The sequence below is a fragment of the Aquarana catesbeiana genome, linkage group LG05, assembly GCF_042186555.1.
Source record: "Aquarana catesbeiana isolate 2022-GZ linkage group LG05, ASM4218655v1, whole genome shotgun sequence".
Classification (NCBI taxonomy): domain Eukaryota; kingdom Metazoa; phylum Chordata; class Amphibia; order Anura; family Ranidae; genus Aquarana; species Aquarana catesbeiana.
The window spans coordinates 650,189,021-650,209,179 of NC_133328.1; the positions used below are offsets into that span (position 1 = coordinate 650,189,021).

At 46.0% G+C, this 20,159-nt stretch overlaps 1 protein-coding gene across 1 annotated transcript in view; it reads left to right on the forward strand.

Annotated features, from left to right (window-relative positions):
* The window catches only part of LOC141145678 (uncharacterized), a 703,163-nt gene that overhangs the window by 668,633 nt on the left and 14,371 nt on the right, over nt 1–20,159 (forward strand). The window contains exons 25-31 of the mRNA XM_073632527.1: nt 344–403; nt 4,029–4,145; nt 4,897–4,959; nt 9,102–9,218; nt 9,972–10,034; nt 14,926–15,042; nt 15,789–15,851. Coding sequence (XP_073488628.1) covers nt 344–403; nt 4,029–4,145; nt 4,897–4,959; nt 9,102–9,218; nt 9,972–10,034; nt 14,926–15,042; nt 15,789–15,851 — 600 coding nt within the window. The remainder of the gene's footprint in view (nt 1–343; nt 404–4,028; nt 4,146–4,896; nt 4,960–9,101; nt 9,219–9,971; nt 10,035–14,925; nt 15,043–15,788; nt 15,852–20,159) is intronic.

The following is a 20,159-nucleotide window of genomic DNA, read 5'->3' on the forward strand; positions in this document are numbered from 1 at the left end:
CGGAGGAATCTGTTCCTTTCTTTTTATTTAATCAGACGGCTGGCCGATCAAAAAAAACACGACCGATCTTTGGCTATCTTTATTGGATTACAATTTGATAGATGAGCCACAGGATAATAATCCCATAGACTGGTGATGGTGATAATAATCATATGGAATCATCATCATCAATCCATCAACAGTTGGTTAATTCTCCCAGAACGAATGTACATGAAGTTTCTCAGGACGAATATCTGTACACATTTTCTATAAATAGACCCGTCATGTCTGTGGGGTCGTCTGCCGCCATCTTCTGACTGATCCGTCACTTTACTAATACCGATCATCTCTTCCCTCTCCACAGAAATGTCCAGGAATGGGTTCAGGAACAAAATCAGACAATGACACCACTGCCGATGATGAGGTAATCGGGGGTTCTATGTGTTATTCCCGGGGGGGACATCATGGCCCCTAATCCCGCCCTCACAAAATTAGGCTTTACAATCACTTTAAAGCCTCTCTACTAAGTAAGCTTTAAATGGTGCCTTCCCTCTGCCTTTGCTAATGCTGCAAATTATAATTTAAAAAAACTGTGCAAATACCTATTTTTTTTTATTTGAATCTGTTTTATGCAGAGCTAAGTTATAAAAATATTAACAACTTTATCTGTGCCCATCAATGCAGCCTGTGCCCATCAATGCAGCCTGTGCCCATCAATGCAGCCTGTATCCCATGCAGTTTGTGCCCACCATGCAGCCTACCTGTGGAGGGGAAGAGAGGAGAGCCGCCGGCTGGATGATCAGAGCAGGGAACATCACAGCTTTCATTTCAATAGCTGTGTGTTCCCCCGCTGTGCGCCGTCACATAAGCCCCTCCCCTTGTCCAGGGAACTTTGATACATGTCACCAGTCCTAGGATTGGACGGGTGATCTGTCTATCATAGTCCCGGAAAAAGAGGAGGGGCTTATGTGACAGCGCACAGCGGGGGGAACACACAGCTATTGAAATGAAAGCTGTGATGTTCCCTGCTCTGATCATCCAGCCGGTGGCTCTCCTCTCTTTCCCTTTGTGATCGGCGGAGCTCGCCTACCCCCCCCGCTCCCAGGCAGCCCTTCTCGCCAGCCCTCAAAATCCACTCCCAAAATGCGAGCGGGCGAGTGGAATTTTTGAGGGCTGTTCTAGCTGATCCTTTTGTGTGCGGTAGACATGTGCACAGCCAAAAAAATTCGTTCATTTTCGTTTTCGTTTCATTAGTTTATTATTTTTTTCGTTTTTCGGGTCATTCGTTATGATTGCGATTCGTAAATTCGTTCATTCGTAAATTCGTAAATGCGTTCATTCGTACATTCGAACATTCGTAATTCGAACATTCGTTCATTCGTACATTCGAACATTCGTAATTCGAACATTCGTAATTCGAACATTCGTTCATTCGTACATTTTTACATTCGTACATTCGTAAAATCGTACATTTGTAAATTCGGAAATTTGTAAATTCGAAGTTTGAAAAACCAAAAACCCCGAAAATTCAAAAATCTGAAATAGTAACTAACTATTAAATTATAGGTATTGTAATTTCCTTTCAAACTTGACTGTCAGTGAACGTAACAAATACAAATTTATCCAAAGTTACGAATTATCCAAAATTAAGGCTGCATTTAAACAAATGGAACGGAACAAATTAATAATAAATAATAATAATAAAACATTGTTATTATTATTATTGTTATTTATTATTATTAATTCATTACGTTCCATTCCGTTTTTTCGGATCATTCATAACTTCGGATAAATTTGTATGTGTTACGTTCACTAACAGCCAAATTTAAAAGGAAATTACAATACCTATAAATTCAAAGTTACTAGTAATTACTAATAGTTAAGTTATTATTAGTTAACTATTATTTCAGATTTCCGAATTTTCGAATTCACTAATTTACTAATGTACGAATGCACGAATGTACGAATGTAAATTGCGAATGTTCAAATGTACGAATGTAAATTGCGAATGTACGAATGTTCGAATGTAGGAATGTACGAATGTTCGAATGCCCGAATTTACGAATGTCCAATTTTATCGAATTTACGAATATTCGGAAAAAATTCGTTAAACGGGTTTTCGTTAATTCGGATATTCCCGAATTAACGAATTTGTCGAAATTCGTTAAAAAACGAATTCGTAACGAAACGAATTGCACATGCCTAGTGTGCGGTGTTTTCCTGACTCTTGTGGGTGTTAGCCGTCTTCTCCAGGTGTTTAAAGCTGATAATTTGACTCATCCATTGTTAAAATACAACCACACTAAGCGAGTGTGTCCCGCGTGTCCAGACGGCGGTGTTATGTGCAACTCACCCCCCCGTACAGTGCAGCAAGTTCTAAACATCTGATGCCGGTGAGAGCACTCAGACCACGGCCGATCACTCGCACTCCAGCTCCTCCATTCAGTAAACATCTTAGATTATTTCCAGCAAAGGCAAGGCGTTCTGTGTTTGGAGTAGGGGAGATTGTGTTGTGCATCCACCCCCTCCTCCAATCACAGGGTGCCTTGCATGAAGTTGGGGGTAAGTTGCAATTGCCATACAAATTGATTGAAAGGTTTCTTCCACTGGAGGTATTCGATGATGCTGGGAGATTGAAGGATTAATTGTGAATGGAGGGGGGAGGCTTTTTTTTGGGGGGCTATAAAGTTGCTCAGATGGCAGCACAGACATCGCTCCCGAGGAAGTCATATTCAAATTCAATGTGTTGAGTGGGGACGGTTTGTGATGTGATGCGACGGGTTTGCAGGAAAGAAGTTTGCTCCATCTATGACCGGCCTTACTCTCCTAACTTGTCGTCATTAGTGATGGCCAAACACCCCGTCCCCCCTGGTTCGGTTCCCACCAGAACTCCCAAATGGGGAAAAAGTTTAGCCTGAGCCGCAAACAAAATTAAAGTCTATGGGACCTGAACATGAGAAATTAAAAGTCCCCATTTTGAAGGTTATATGTAAGTAACTGGCCATAAAAGGGGGATAGGTGCCTGGGTACTGCCCAGGGGGACATGTATCAATGCAAAATTTTTTTTAAAACTAATGTTTTTTCAGGAGCAGTGATTTTAATAAATAATACAGTAAAACAATGAAAATTAAAAATTCCTTTATCTATAGTGCCTGGGGAGTCCCCTTAGTCTGTCTGTAAAGTGGCACATCACTACCATGTATAGAACCTGCTGCAGCAAAACTGACATTTCTAAAGAAAAACTAAAATTACATTTAAATTGACTCGTGGTTGCAAGCCAATACAAAACAAAAGTGTGGGGTACCCCTTCCTAGTCCATGCCAGGCCCTTTTGGTCTGGTATGGATTTTAAGGGGAACCCCATGCCAAAATTAAAATGAAATGGTGTGAGGCCCCCCATAAAATCCATACCAGACCCTTATCTGAGCATGCAGGTCAGGAAAGGGAAGGGACAAGCGAGCGCCCCTCCCCTCATCTTGAACCATACTAAGGCTACTTTCACAGTGAAGTGCCACTAAAACGCCGGTTGAAAAATGCCTCGGTGTGAAAGGGGTCTTAGACTGGAGCAGAGAGAATCTGGTGCCGCTCTGCATAGTAACCAATCAGCCTCTAGCTTCAGCTTGTTCAGTTTAGCTTTAAAAATGAAAGCTAGAAGTTGATTGGTTGTTCCGGATTTTGGCTTCTCAAGTCTTAGTAGATTTCCCTCAATGTGTCCATTGCGCCCCCTGGAGGAGGGCACAACAGCCATACTGGAGGCGGGGTCTTGGCATATTGATCATTACTTCCTATGACCCCGAGCCCTCCCGTCCTGTCATCAGACCCGCCCATGTGTGTGCGGTGATCTCTGTGCCGCGCAGGTGACAGGGACATCATTCTGCATAAAATAACGATCGACTGTTTGTATCCCTGGAGGGGGGGAGGGGAAGGAGGTTTTGCTCTGTAATAAAATGCAGTTTTGCTTTAAAAGTGTTGATTCCCATTGTAGAAGAAAAGCCGGTCCTGCCCGGTCCTTGTCATCACCGAATGATAAATCTGTGTTTTATTCTGTAGAAGAAGTCGATGGATTACGGAAATCTGACAGTCCCAGCAGAACCCAGTGAGATCCGCATAATGGAGACCACCACAAAACTCCCGTGCTGCCGATGGCCAATAATTACGGATTGCAAGGTAAGGGAATGGAGGTGACACTTTGGGGTCTATTTATAAAAGAATCTCCAGAACTATTCGTCCAGCACTACTCCATGTACATTCGTTCTGTACGAGGGATCCAGCGGGTGGGGGGATGGGGAAAAATCGAATGTTCTTCAGGTGTTTTCTCTTTGGAACGAATATTCTTATGATTATTAATAACATAAATCAGCGGGCGCCACCTCTCCCCTGCAGATGGAATGAGTGCTAATAGATTATGAAATGTATATAAAAGTATTATGCATGAAATAAATGTACAGAGAATTCAGGGAAGAAACTGAACGTTCTTTTTCTGGAGAAGAAACACTTTGTGATGATCCAGAAGCAGCAGAAAGAGCGAGAACTCTGGAGCTCCGCCCACTTTTATTCCATAAAGCATTTTGTGGACGGAGGAATCTGTTCCTTTCTTTTTATTTAATCAGCCGGCTGGCCGATCAAAAAAAACACGACCGATCTTTGGCCATCTTTATTGGATTACAATTTGATAGATGAGCCACAGGATAATAATCCCATAGACTGGTGATGGTGATAATAATCATATGGAATCATCATCATCAATCCATCAACATTTGGTTAATTCTCCCAGAACGAATGTACATGAAGTTTCTCAGGACGAATATCTGTACACATTTTCTATAAATAGACCCGTCATGTCTGTGGGGTCGTCTGCCGCCATCTTCTGACTGATCCGTCACTTTACTAATACCGATCATCTCTTCCCTCTCCACAGAACTGTCCAAGAATGGATCCAATTTCCCAGCTTCCATCCCATGACATCACCACCGATGATGAGGTAATCGGGGGTTCTATGTGTTATTCCCGGGGGGGACATCAGGAAATTCTGCCCCCTCCCCCTCAAAGTGATATTTCATTGTCTAGTAGACTGACCCCTTTATACATCCCTACCTACTACTTCCTGTACAACACTGAGGGGGGCATGACCCCTGGCAGGAGATTTCCCTTCACTTCCTGTCCCATATTGTAATATTGTTTTCTTGCACAGGGCTCAAAATTTCAAGTCCTGAGCTACTAGCCAGACCTCAAGGGTTACTTGCCACCAGTTGCTCCGCCCAACCCCTACCCTGCCCCGCCCCTAATCCCACCCTTAAACTGGCCCCTAAGCCCGCCCTCACAAAATGACACTTAAATGTTTTATGCAGAGCTAAGTTATAAAAATATTAACAACTTTATCTGTGTCCGCCAATGCAGCCTGTGCCCACCAATGATGCAGCCTGTGCCCGCCAATGATGCAGCCTGTGCCCGCCAATGATGCAGCCTGTGCCCGCCAATGATGCAGCCTGTGCCCACCAATGCAACCTGTGCCCACCATGCCGCCTGTGTTCAATGCAACCTGTTCCCACCAATGCAACCCTTTGCCCACCATGCAGCCTGTGTGCAATGCAGCCTGTGCCCATCATGCAGCCTGTGTCCAATGCAGCCTGTGCCCACCATGCAGCCTGTGTCCAATGCAGCCTGTGCCTACCATGCAGCCTGTGCCCACCATGCAGACTGTGTGCAATGCAGCCTGTGCCCCATGCAGTTTGTGCCCACCATGCAGCCAACCTGTGGAGGGAAATAGAGGAGAGCCGCCGGCTGGATGATCAGAGCAGGGAACATCACTGCTTTCATTTCAATAGCTGTGTGTTCCCCCGCCGTGCGCCGTCACATAAGCCCCTCCCCTTGTCCAGGGAACTTTGATACATGTCACCAGTCCTAGGATTGGACGGGTGATCTGTCTATCATAGTCCCGGAAAAAGAGGAGGTGCTTATGTGACAGCGCACGGCGGGGGAACACACAGCTATTGAAATGAAAGCTGTGATGTTCCCTGCTCTGATCATCCAGCCGGCGGCTCTCCTCTATTTCCCTTTGTGATCGGCGGTGCTCGCCCCCCCCCCGCTCCCAGGCAGCCCTTCTCGCCAGCCCTCAAAATCCACTCGCAAAATGCGAGCGGGCGAGTGGAATTTTTGAGGGCTGGTCAAGCAGATCGTTTTGTGTGCGGTCATTTACTGACTCTTGTGGGTGTTAGCCGTCTTCTGCAGGTGTTTTAAGCTGATAATTTGACTCATCCATTGTTAAAATACAACCACACTAAGCGAGTGTGTCCCGTGTGTCCAGACGGCGGTTTTATGTGCAACTCACCCCCCGTACAGTGCAGCAAGTTCTAAACATCTGAGGGCACTCAGACCACGGCCGATCACTCGCACTCCAGCTCCTCCATTCAGTAAACATCTTAGATTATTTCCAGCAAAGGCAAGGCGTTCTGTGATTGGAGTAGGGGAGATTGTGTTGTGTATCCACCCCCTCCTCCAATCACAGGGTGCCTTGCATGAAGTTGGGGGTAAGTTGCAATTGTCATACAAATTGATTGTAAGGTTTCTTCCACTGGAGGTATTCGATGATGTTGGGAGATTGAAGGATTCATTGTGAATGGAAGGGGGAGGCTTTTTTGTTTGGGGCCATAAAGTTGCCCAGATGGCAGCACAGACATCGCACCCGAGGAAGTCATATTCAAATGTGTTGAGTGGGGACAGTTTATGATGTGATGCGACGGGGTTGCAGGAAGGAAATTCGCTCCGTCTATGGCTGGCCTTACTCTCCTAACTTGTCGTCATTAGTGATGGGCCGAACAGCCCCCCCCCCCCAGTTCAGTTCCCACCAGAACTCCCAAACAGGGAATAAAATCAGCCCGAGCCGCAAACCCTATTAAAGTCTATGGGACCTGAACATGAAAAATCAAAAGTCCCCATTTTGAAAGTTATATGCAAGTAATTGGCCATAAAAGGGGCATAGGTGCCCGGGTACTGCCCTGGGGGACATGTATCAATGCAAACTTTTTTTAACAAACTATTGTTTTTTCAGGAGCAGTGATTTTAATAAATAATACAGTAAAACGATGAAAATTAAAAATTCCTTTATCTATAGTGCCTGGGGAGTCCCCTTAGTCTGCCTGTAAAGTAGCACATCTCTACCATGTATAGAACCTGCTGCAGCAAAACTGACATTTCTAAAGAAAAAGAAAAATTACATTTAAATTGACTCGTGGTTGCAAGCCAATCCAACAAAAAAAAAAAAGTGTGGGGGTCCCCCTTCCCAGTCCATGCCAGGCCCTTTTGGTCTTGTATGGATTTTAAGGGGAACCCTCATGCCAAGATAATAAAAAAAATGGTGTGGGGCCCCCCTAAAATCCATACCAGACCCTTATCCGAGCAAAAAGGGAGGGGACGAGCAAGCGCACCTCCCCCCCTCCTGAACCATACTAAGGCTACTTTCACACTGAAGCACTGCTAAAACAGCGCTAAAGCGCCGGTCGTTTTTGCAGTGCTTTAGCAACATTTTAGCAGCTCTTTTTGGGCGCTAGCGGTTCTTTTTTTTTTTTTAGGTTCCGTGACAACGGGACCTTAAAAAAGAAAAACAAACAAAGACCCGTTTTGTGGTGCTTTCACATCGCTATTAAGGCGTTTTGGAAGCGCTGCCCATTAATTTCAATGGGCAGGGGCATTTTGGAAGTGCTATTTATAGCGCTCCCAAGCTGCCCCAAAGATGCTGCTTGCAGGACTTCTCCTAACATCCCGCAAGCGCACCGCCCCAGTGTGAAAGCACACATTGAAGTGAATGGGGAGGCAGTTTTCAGGCACTTTACAGGCGCTATTTCTAGCGCTAAAACGCTTGAAAGACGCCTTCAGTGTGAAAGGGGTCTTAGACTGGAGCACACTGAATCTGGAGCCGCTCTGCATAGTAACCAATCAGCCTCTATCTTCAGCTTGTTCAGTTTAGCTTTAAAAATGAAAGTTGATTGGTTGTTCTGGATTCTGGCTGCTCCACTCTTATTAGATTTCCTTCAATGTGTCCATTGCGCCCCCTGGAGGCGGGTACATGGGCCATACTGGAGGTGGGGTCTTGGCATACTGATCATTACTTCCTATGACCCCGAGCCCTCCCGTCCTGTCATCAGACCCGTCCATGTGTGTGCGGTGACCTCTGTGCCACGCAGGTGACAGGAACATCATTGGATATAAGATAACGATCGACTATATGTATCCCTGGAGGGGGGGAGGGGATGGAGGTTTTGCTCTGTAATAAAATGCAGTTTTGCTTTAAAAGTGTTGATTCCCATTGTAGAAGAAAAGCCAGTCCTGCCCGGTCCTTGTTAGGGGTGCAACGGATCGTCACTGATCCGTGATCCTTATGGGTCAACCTCCGCGGATCGGCACACCCGCGATCCGCGGAGCGCTCGGCGGCCTCAGCCATAGGAAAGGCCGCGGCTTCAGCCTAGCTCCGGAGCGGCGGCCGTCTTGGCACACCCGGCGGCGGCCGCTGTATCGTCAGGAAGTGACGTTTGGTCGCCGCCATCTTGCTACACCCCACACTCCCTTGCACAGTACTGTAATGATAGAGTGAGAAGGGGCAAGCGGACATCTTGTTACACCCACCGGAGTTTTAGATTTAAAAGCTATTTTCCACACATAACGGAGCTTATATGCATAATTACAGTATTTGTAGATCGGACGGACTGTTTAGATGTTAAATTTTTAAAGCAGCAACAAACCTGCTGACCTTACATGGTTGCTAATATGACAGAACACCTCTGATTTTCAGACTTAATATTAAATGTGAGAATCACAGGTGTTCTGTCACATTAGCAACCATGTAAGGTCAGTAGGTTTGCTGCTTTTAAAATTTAACATCTAAACAGTCTGTCCAATCTACAAATACTGTAATTTATGCATATAAGCTCCGTTTTGTGTGGAAAATAGCTTTTAAATCTAAAACTCCGGTGGGTGTAACAAGATTTGTCTTTTTTTTTTTTTGCTGATCCGAAAATGATCCGATCCGTGATTCTGATCCGAGGATCGATCCGATCCATGACTTTTTTGATCCATTGCACCCCTAGTCCTTGTCATCACCGAATGATAAATCTGTGTTTTATTCTGTAGAAGAAGTCGATGGATTCCGGAGATCTGACAGTCCCAGCAAAACCCAGCGAGATCCTCGTAATGGAGACCACCTCAAAACTCCCGTGCTGCGAATGGCCAATAATTGAGGATTGCATGGTACGTTAATGGAGGTGACACTTTGGGGTCTATTTATAAAAGAATCTCCAGAACTATTCGTCCAGCACTACTCCATGTACATTCGTTCTGTACGAGGGATCCAGCGGGTGGGGGGATGAGGAAAAATCGAATGTTCTTCAGGTGTTTTCTCTTTGGGATGAATGTTCTTATGATTATTAATAACATAAATCAGCGGGCGCCGCCTCTCACCTGCAGATGGAATGAGCGCTAATAGATTATGAAATGTATATAAAAGTATTATGCATGAAATAAAAGTCCGGAGAATTCAGGGAAGAAACTGAACGTTCTTTTTCTGGAGAAGAAACACTTTGTAATGATCCAGAATCAGCAGAAAGAGCGAGAACTCTGGAGCTCCGCCCACTTTTATTCCATAAAGTATTTTTGTGGACGGAGGAATCTGTTCCTTTCTTTTTTTAATCAGCCAGCTGACCGATCAAAAAAAACACGACCGATCTTTGGCCATCTTTATTGGATTACAATTAGATAGATGAGCCACAGGATAATAATCCCATAGACTGGTGATGGTGATAATAATCATATGGAATCATCATCATCATCAATCCATCAACAGTTGGGTAATTCTCCCAGAACGAATGTACATGAAGTTTCTCAGGACGAATATCTGTACACATTTTCTATAAATAGACCCGTCATGTCTGTGGGGTCGTCTGCCGCCATCTTCTGACGGATCCGTCACTTTACTAATACCGATCATCTCTTCCCTCTCCACAGAACTGTCCAGGAAAAGGTCCAATGTCCCGGCTTCCATCCAATAAGATCATTGCCGATGATGAGGTAATCGGGGGTTCTATGTGTTATTCCCGGGGGGGACATCAGGAAATTCTGCCCCCTCCCCCTCAGAGTGATATTTCATTGTCTAGTAGACTGACCCCTTTATACATCCCTACCTACTACTTCCTGTACAACACTGAGGGGGTGTGACCCCTGGCAGGAGATTTCCCTTCACTTCCTGTCCCATATCCACAACAGGAAGTCACAGGATGCCGGGAATATGCGATTGTCATAGGACACGCCCTCCAAACCGTTCGGCGATGTCCAAATCGTGTATTTACCAAAAATTACCAGCCGGAAAAAATGCAGTTTTATAAATGAATCAAAACAATGAAATGAATAAACAACTTCAAGAAATAAAACTTTAGAAGCCTCCATCACACCAGAGTCCTCATCAGAGACCCTCCTTACATCAGGGCCCCCATCAGAGTCAATTCTTTACATCAGGGTCCCCATCAGAGTCCCTCCTTACATCAGGGTCCCTGTCACGCAGACCATGTACCTGAGATGAGACCGAAGTAGTGGGGAGGCCTCCCTTGCACCTCAGGTCCTTGAATCCTCTGGAGATGGAGACAGAGACTTGGTGGACACTGAGTGGCAGGAGTGCCAGGGGTGCGGAGCACTGTGCAAGCCTTAGTCCGAGATCCGAGCTGAGGTCAAGTCCAGTTTGGCAACGAAGAATAAAAGGGTTAATCAGAATGGTCGAGATCCAAGTCAGGGTCAGTTCCAATCTGGCAGCTGAGTACAAAAGGGGCAAAGAAGTAGAATGGTCAAGGTACAAATCCGAGGTCAATGGCAAGCTGCAATCAAGAGTAGTCAAACAGGTTTCCAGGTCACAACAAGTTCAGACAGATCACACACTAGCACAGGAACAAGGGGGAACTGAAGATAATCCAGCAATTTGCAGTGTCTGGGCTGGGCTTATATAGGGAAGTTTGAGGTCACTTCCTTTGCGCCTCCTAGGGCATTTTCCTGCCTTTTTCCATCAGGTCTTTTGCGCAGGTGCGGGTTGGCGCACTCGGGTGTCTTTGGCGCATGCTCAGTTGGCACGGATTTCCTCTTGCGGCAACACGCCATTGGTGCATGCGTAGTAAGCCCTGGACTCTTTCAGAGCCCCCCCGAAGGGCCAGCCTCCGGACGCCCGTCCGGGATGAAGCTTGTTGAAAAAAACACCGGAGAAAATCTGGAGCATGGATATGCAACTCGGGTTCCCAGGAATTCTCTTCTAGAGATCTCCAAGATGGCCTCCACCTCGTACTCCTCAATCCCTTTAATCATAGAGTGAGGCGGAGGACAGGCCCCACGTTCCTGTGGTTTGGGGCCATGGGCTTCAGGAGGGAGGCATGGAAGACAGGGTCGATCTGGTAAGTTGAGGGCAGTTTGAGTTTGTAGACAACAGGGTTGAATCAGGACAGGACAGGGAAGGGCCCAATGAACTTAGGGCCCAATTTCTTGGAGGGACAGGTCAACTTCAAATGCCTGGTAGGCAGCCAAACCTTGTATCCCCGTTGAAGATCCAGGTCCCCGCGCCGCCTTCGACCATAGATGGTCTTGTAATCCAGCTGTGCCTTGGCCATGGTATCCTTTAGGAGCTCTAAGTTGTCGTGTAGAAACTCTACTCTGTTCCAGACAGCCGGGACCGAAGCGGAAGCGGGTAGGACAGGAGAAAAAGAAGGGTGATACCCCAGGTTGGCGTAGAATGGTGATTGCTTAGTGGTAGAATGTTTTGCGTTGTTGTCTTGGACAAAGGTGGAGAAACAACAAAGGTACTTTTCAAGAGTTTGGTTCGTGCGTTCCGTTTGTCCATTGGTCTGAGGGTGGTAGGCCAAAGAGTAGTGGTTCTCGATGTCTAGAGCAAGACAGAGCTCCTTCCAGAATTTAGAAGTGAATTGGACCCCATGATCCGATACACTATTGCTGGGGACCCCATAGAGGTGTAGGATCTCCTTGATAAAAGCCTGAGCTGTTTCTGGGGTAGGAGTGCCAATCATAGGAATAAAATGAGCCATTTTTGTAAGGCGGTCCACAACAAAAAATATGGATGTAAACCCATCAGAGGGTGGTAGCTCCACTATGTAATCTATGCTGATCTGTTCCCAGGGTCTGCAGGGAACAGGCAGGGGGCGTAGGAGACCCCATGATTTATTATTTTCCGTTTTGCTGTGATTGTATACGGGGCAGGAATTGACGTAAGTGTGGCAGTCTGCCTTGAGGGTAGGCCATCAAAAGGTTCGCAAAAGCAGATCGGTGGTTTTGGTCACCCCGAAATGCCCTGCTAACTTGTTGTCATGGCAGAGTTTGAGCACAGGAACTCTCAGTTGAAGGGGCACAAAAACAGCATGGTCATGGAAGAAAAGTCCGTCCTTTTCTTGCAGATGTTCTCCTGAGGGCAGCTGGTCTAGAGTGGAGGCCAGTTTAATCCTGGGCAAGAGGTCATTCGTAAGTAGGAAGAAATTATAGGCAGGGAGTATAGCGTCTGTCGTTGGCGAGTTATCTGATGTTGGATACGTGTGGGATAGAGCATCAGGTTTACAATTCTTGGATCCCGGACGGTACATGATATGCATTTGAAATCGGGTGAAGAAGAGAGCCCATCTGGCTAGTCTAGGTCTGAGACGTTTAGCTGTACGGAGGCATTCCAAATTCCTATGATTAGTGTAGATAAGTATAGGGTGCGAGGTTCCCTCCAATAGATATCGCCATTCTTCCGGGGCCAGTTTAATAGCAAGGAGTTCCGGGTCCCCTACATCATAGTTCCTTTCAGCTGGGGACAACTTCCAGGAAACGAAGGCAACAGGATGCAACATGGCTGTGGTTTTGTGGCGCTGATTAAGGACTGCCCCAACCACGATCTCTGAAGCATCGACCTCCAACACGTAAGGCAGGGCAGGGTCGTGATGACGAAGGACGGGGGCAGAGGTTAATTGCTTCTTGTGTTTGTTGAAAGCCATTTGTTCTGAGGGGGGCCATAGAAAACAATGTGTTTTGACCGAAGTAGTGGGGAGGCCTCCTTTGCACCTCGGGTCTTTAAAGCTTCTGGAGATGGAGACAAAGACTTGGTGGACACCGAGTGGCACGGGTGCCAGGGGTGCGGAGCACTGTGCAAGCCTTAGTCCAAGTTCTGAGCCGAGGTCAAATCCAGTTTGGCAACGAAGTATAAAAGGGTGAATCAGAAGAAGAATGGTTGAGATCCAAGCCGAGGTCGGTTCCAATCTGGCAGCTGAGTACAAAAGTGGCAAAGAAGTAGAATGGTTAAGGTACAAATCCGAGGTCAATGACAAGGAGCAATCAAGAGTAGTCAAATAGGTTTCCAGGTCACAACAAGTTCAGACAGATCACACACTAGCACAGGAACAAGGGGGACTGAAGATAATCCAGCAATTTGGCAGTGTCTGGGCTGGGCTTATATAAGGAAGTTTGAGGTCACTTCCTGTGCGCCTCCTGGGCATTTTCCCGCCTTTTTCCATCAGGTTGAGGTCACTTCCTATGCGCCTCCGAGGCATTTTCCTGCCTTTTTCCAACAGGTCTTCTTCGCAGGCGCGGGTTGGCGCACTGAGGTGTCTTTGGGGCATGCTTAGTTGGCACGGATTTCCTCTTTTGGCAACGCGCCATTGGTGCATGCGTAGTAAGCCCTGGACTCTTACAGTCCCAAACAGAGTCCCCCCTCCCCTTACATTAGGGTCCCGATCAGAGTCCCCCCCTGGAGCAGACAGAATCTGGAGCCGCTCTGCATAGTGTTGTGGAAATTTTTATTCATGTATGTTGTCAGATGTCCCCCGGTGTCAGTTTTCCTGTAACACGTGCATGCGAGCGTATTCACCCATACAGACATTGGTGGAAGACCATTGGCTGCGGAAACCTTCCCGTGGACACAACAGATCTGTTTGCTCTTTTAGTGATGTTCATGTATGCCTCCCCAAGAGACTGGCCACCTCATGGCGATTGCATTAACGCTCCTAGCAAGCAGATCTGCGTACATGGGAACCATAGCATAATTATACAAAATTATGGCCCACTGAGCCATGATAGAGTACGGCTCGGGTCGATGGTAGCAGTGGGAATGTGCACACGATCGTGTTCAGAGCCATGTAAGTAGTGTTCCAATTACCACACGACCGTCTGCACACGTCACTGCTGGAATTCTATTTGAATATATACATGTGTGTGATTGGTTCTTTTGAAAGAATACAAGTGTCTGATTGGCTGTTTCTGAAGCCACCACCTTCTTTTGTTATTCATGTTTATAGTATAAATTAAAGCAGTAGAGCATTCTATGGAGGATTCTGCTAAGCTCAACGTGATACCAGCATCTGTTTGTGTTACTTGGAAATATACAAGCGCGCTTTCCCGGCATTATACAAGAGAGCTATGATTTTGCTTATTAGCGCACAGAATTATTAGCTTATAGGGGAAGCTTTATTTAATCCACAACAATAGTAGCCAATCAGCCTTTAGCTTGAGCTTGTTCAGTTTAGCTTTAAAAATAAAAGCTAGAAGTTGATTGGTCGTTCTGGATTTTGGATGCTCCACACATAGTAGATTTCCCTCAATGTGTTCATTGCGCCCCCTGGAGGTGAGTACATGAGCCATACTGGAGGCGGGGTCTTGGCATACTGGTCATTACTTCTTATAACCCCGAGCCCTCCCGTCCTGTCATTAGACCCGCCCATGTGTGTGTGTGGTGATCACCGTTCCGCGCAGGTGACAGGGACATCATTGGATATAAGATAACGATCGACTATATGTATCCCTGGAGGGGGGGAGGAGATGGAGGTTTTGCTCTGTAATAAAATGCAGATTTACTTTAAAAGTGTTGACTCCCATTGTAGAAGAAAAGCCGATTCTGCCCGTTCCTTGTCATCACCGAATGATAAATCTGTGTTTTATTCTGTAGAAGAAGTCGATGGATTCCGGAGATCTGACAGTCCCAGCAGGACCCATCGAGAACCTCATAATGGAGATCACCTCAAAACTCCCGTGCTGCCATTGGCCAATAATGGGGCCTTGCAAGGTAAGGGAATGGAGGTGACACTTTGGGGTCTATTTATAAAAGAATCTCCAGAACTATTCGTCCAGCACTACTCCATGTACATTCGTTCTGTACGCGGGATCCAGCGGGTGGGAGGATGGGGAAAAATCGAACGTTCTTCAGGTGTTTTCTCTTTGGGATGAATTTTCTTATGATTATTAATAACAAAAATCAGCGGGCGCCGCCTCTCCCCTGCAGATGGAATGAGCGCTAACAGATTATGAAATGTATATAAAAGTATTATGCATGAAATAAAAGTACGGAGAATTCAGTGAAGAAACTGAACGTTCTTTTTCTGGAGAAGAAACACTTTGTGATGATCCAGAAGCAGCAGAAAGAGCGAGAACTCTGGAGCTCCGCCCACTTTTATTCCATAAAGTATTTTTTGGACGGAGGAATCTGTTCCTTTCTTTTTTTTAATTAGTTGGTTCAAAAAAAACACGACCGATTTTTGGCCATCTTTATTGGATTACAATTTGATAGATGAGCCACAGGATAATAATCCCATAGACTGGTGATGGTGATAATAATCATATGGAATCATCATCATCATCAATCCATCAACAGTTGGTTAATTCTCCCAGAACGAATGTACATGAAGTTTCTCAGGACGAATATCTGTACACATTTTCTATAAATAGACCCGTCATGTCTGTGGGGTCGTCTGCCGCCATCTTCTGACTGATCCGTCACTTTACTAATACCGATCATCTCTTCCCTCTCCACAGCTCTGTCCAAGAATGGATCCAATTTCCCGGCTTCCATCCCATGACATCACCGCCGATGATGAGGTAATCGGGGGTTCTATGTGCTATTCCTGGGGGGGACATCAGGAAATTCTGCCCCCTCCCCCTCAGAGGGGGCAGAAATACTCTCCTAACTTGTCGTCATTAGTGATGGCTGAACACCCCCCCAGTTCGGTTCCCACCAGAACTCCCAAACAAGGAATAAGATCAGCCCGAGCCGCAAACCCTATCAAAGTCTATGGGACCTGAACATGAGAAATCAAAAGTCCCCATTTTGAAGGTTATATGTAAGTAATTGGCCATAAAAGGGGGAAAGGTGCCCGGGTACTGCCCTGGGGGACATATATCTGTAGCACCCTCTACCTAAAGGTAGGTGCTAGAGTAGTATTTTTCTAGCTGCAGGGCCCAAGTGCAGGCAAATTTAACCAGGCCTATACTTTAGGCTGGGCCTGGTTGTTGTGATTTGGGACTGGGAGTGATCAGTGTAGTGGGGGGTTGTCGCCACCTGTACTTTGGCTTAGAGATGCCTTCTCTGCTTTCAGATAGATTGTTCGGGAAGGGAAGTTGGACCTGAGACCTGAGTGGCAAGCAGCTCATGTGAGGAGCCCTGACCAATCATTAACTTGCATTGGCAGGGGGCAGGCCTCTCATATAAGCTGACGCCACATGCTTCCAGAGAGGAGCTCTGTGGAGCAGAAAGACAGCATGGAGTGTTGAGGTGCTGTTCCGCGCGTCCCCACGTGGGGAAGCGGTGGACACGGAGGAGGGATGGAGGAACCGCTGGGATGGAGCTAAAGATAAGGATCTTCATCTTTGAGGAGGCATCAGGCTGCTGTGACCGGGGAACACAGGACTTTGATGTAAAGAGGATCAAGCAGAGGAAGTAGCAGTCAAGCGGAGGAGAGTGGAGCAGCATTCTGTGACCGGGGACACAGAACTGTTCTGGAGGAGAAGGTCAGTGTAACAGAAGAAGAGAAACTTGTCAGAGCAGTGTAGAATGCTGTGGCCGGGGAACACAGCATTGTTAGTGATGGACTGGCTGGAATCAGTAGTCCGTTTATTGCCATGTGTCAGGTCATCGGGGGGGAGATGCCGTGTTGTCTCTGGCCTGGTTTGCACATTGGTAATGCCTTCCAAAGACTGGGTGACTGTTCGATTTATGGAGGCTGGAGGGAGCAGCTGTGTGCAGCTCTGTCTCTTTGATTCATGAAGACAACATCATTCTAGTCTACAAGTAGGAAATGGTTCTTCTTGTTCCATTGGAAGTGAAGCGTGTAACTCAGTCAGTAAACGATTAGCACAAAGAAAAGAAGAAACAGTCAGTAAAGAAGTTAATCCACAGAAATACAAAGATACAAGGCCAAGGCCACAAGTAATTTCAAGAATGTGCTGTATCATGGGCATCTCATATTTCCCTTTTCCCCATCCAAGTTGTAACCCGCAATAAAAGCAACAAAACTGAGAAAATTGACTGTTCATTGTCTTTAAAATGGTGAATGGGGGGTTGGCAGCAGTGTGATTGGCGGATGCTAGTAAGCAAAACAGTAGCCCTTACGGGGATACTGCTACATATCAACGCAAAACTTTTTTTTTAAAAACAATTGTTTTTTCAGGAGCAGTGATTTTAATGAATAATACAGTATACAATAAAAATGAAAAATTCCTTTATCTATAGTGCCTGGGGAGTCCCCTTAGTCTGCCTGTAAAGTGGAACATTTCTACCATGTATAGAACCTGCTGCAGCAAAACTGACATTTCTAAAGAAAAATTAAATAAAATTTAAATTGACTCGTGGTTGCAAGCCAATACAAAAACCCCCATAAAAAAAACAGTGTGGGGGTCCCCCTTCCCAGTCCATGCCAGGCCCTGTTAGTCTGGTATGGATTTTAAGGGGAACTCCCATGCCAAAATTTTAAAAAAAATGGTGTGGGGCACCCTTAAAATCCATACCAGCCCCCTATCCGAGCATGCAGGTCAGGAAAGGGAGGGGACAAACGAACGCCCCTCCCCCACTCCTGAACCATACTAAGGCTACTTTCACACTGAAGTGCCACTAGAACAGCGCTAAAGCGTCGGTCGTTTTTGCGGTGCTTTAGCGGCATTTTAGCAGCGCTTTTTGAGCGCTAGCGGGCCGTCTTTTTTTTAGGTCGCGTGACAACGGGACCTTAAAAAATGAACAAACAAGGACCTGTTTTGCGGCGCTTTTAAATCCCTTTTAAGGCGCCTTCAACGATTTCAATGGGCAGGGGCATTTTGGGAGTGCTATTTATAGCGCTCCCAAGCTGCCCCAAAGATGCTGCTTGCAGGACTTTTCCTAACATCCCGCAAGTGCACCGCCCCAGTGTGAAAGCACACAATGAAGTGAATGGGGAGGCAGTTTTCAGGGTCTATTTCTATTGCTAAAACGATTGAAAAATGCCTCGGTGTGAAAGGGGTCTTAGACTGGAGCACACAGAATCTGGAGCCGCTCTGCATAGTAACCAATCAGCCTCTAGCTTCAGTTTGTTCAGTTTAGCTTTAAAAATGAAAGCTAGAAGTTGATTGGTTGTTCCGGATTCTGGCTGCTCCACTCTTAGTAGATTTTCCTCAATGTGTCCATTGCACCCCCTGTCTTGGCATACTGATCATTACTTCCTATGACCCCCAGCCCTCCCATCCTGTCATCAGACCCGCCCATGTGTGTGCGGTGATCTCTGTGCCGCACAGGTGACAGGGACATCATTCTATATAAGATAACAATCGACTATATGTATCCCTGGAGGGGGGGAGGGGATGGAGGTTTTGCTCTGTAATAAAATGCAGTTTTCCTTAACAAGTGTTGTTTCCCATTGTAGAAGAAAAGCCGGTCCTGCCCGGTCCTTGTCATCACCGAATGATAAATCTGTGTTTTATTCTGTAGAAGAAGTCGATGGATTCCGGAGATCTGACAGTCCCAGCAGAACCCAGCGAGAGCCTCGTAATGGAGACCACCACAAAACTCCCGTGCTGCCGATGGCCAATAATTACGGATTGCAAGGTAAGGGAATGGAGGTGACACTTTGGGGTCTATTTATAAAAGAATCTCCAGAACTATTCGTCCAGCACTACTCCATGTACATTCGTTCTGTACGAGGGATCCAGCGGGTGGGGGGATGGGGAAAAATCAAATGTTCTTCAGGTGTTTTCTCTTTGGGATGAATGTTCTTATGATTATTAATAACATAAATCAGCGGGCGCCGCCTCTCCCCTGCAGATGGAATGAGCGCTAATAGATTATGAAATGTATATAAAAGTATTATGCATGAAATAAAAGTACAGAGAATTCAGGGAAGAAACTGAACGTTCTTTTTCTGGAGAAGAAACACTTTGTGATGATCCAGAAGCAGCAGAAAGAGCGAGAACTCTGGAGCTCCGCCCACTTTTATTCCATAAAGTATTTTGTGGACGGAGGAATCTGTTCCTTTCTTTTTTTAATCAGCCGGCTGGCCGATCTAAAAAAAACAAGACCGATCTTTGGCCATCTTTATTGGATTACAATTTGATAGATGAGCCACAGGATAATAATAGACTGGTGATGGTGATAATAATCATATGGAATCATCATCATCATCAATCCATCAACAGTTGGTTAATTCTCCCAGAACGAATGTACATGAAGTTTCTCAGGACGAATATCTGTACACATTTTCTATAAATAGACCCGTCCTGTCTGTGGGGTCGTCTGCCGCCATCTTCTGATAGATCCGTCACTTTACTAATACTGATCATCTCTTCCCTCTCCACAGAAATGTTATGGAATGGGTTCCGGAATAGAATCAGCTGATGACATCACCGCCGATGATGAGGTAATCGGGGGTTCTATGTGTTATTCCCAGGGGGACATCAGGAAATTTTCACCCCTCCCCCTCAGAGTGATATTTCATTGTCTAGTAGACTGACCCCTTTATAGTAGACTGACCTACTACATCCCTACTTACTACTTCCTACTACTTCCTACAGTGTTGTTCCGTACAACACTAAGGGGGGGTGTGATCCCTGGCAGGATATTTCCCTTCACTTCCTGTCCCAGATCCACAACAGGAAGTCACAGGATGCCGGGAATATGTGGTTGTCGTAGGACACGCCCTCCAAACCGTTCAGTGACGCTGACGTCCAAATCGTGTATTTACCAAAAATTACCAGCCGGAAAAAATGCAGTTTTATAAATGAATCAAAACAATGAAATAAATAAAAAACTTCAAGTAATAAAATTGTAGAAGCCTCCATCACACCAGAGTCCTCAACAGAGTCCCTCCTTACATCAGAGTCCCCCCCCGGAGCAGACAGAATCTGGAGCCGCTCTGCATAGTAACCAATCAGCCTCTAGCTTCAATT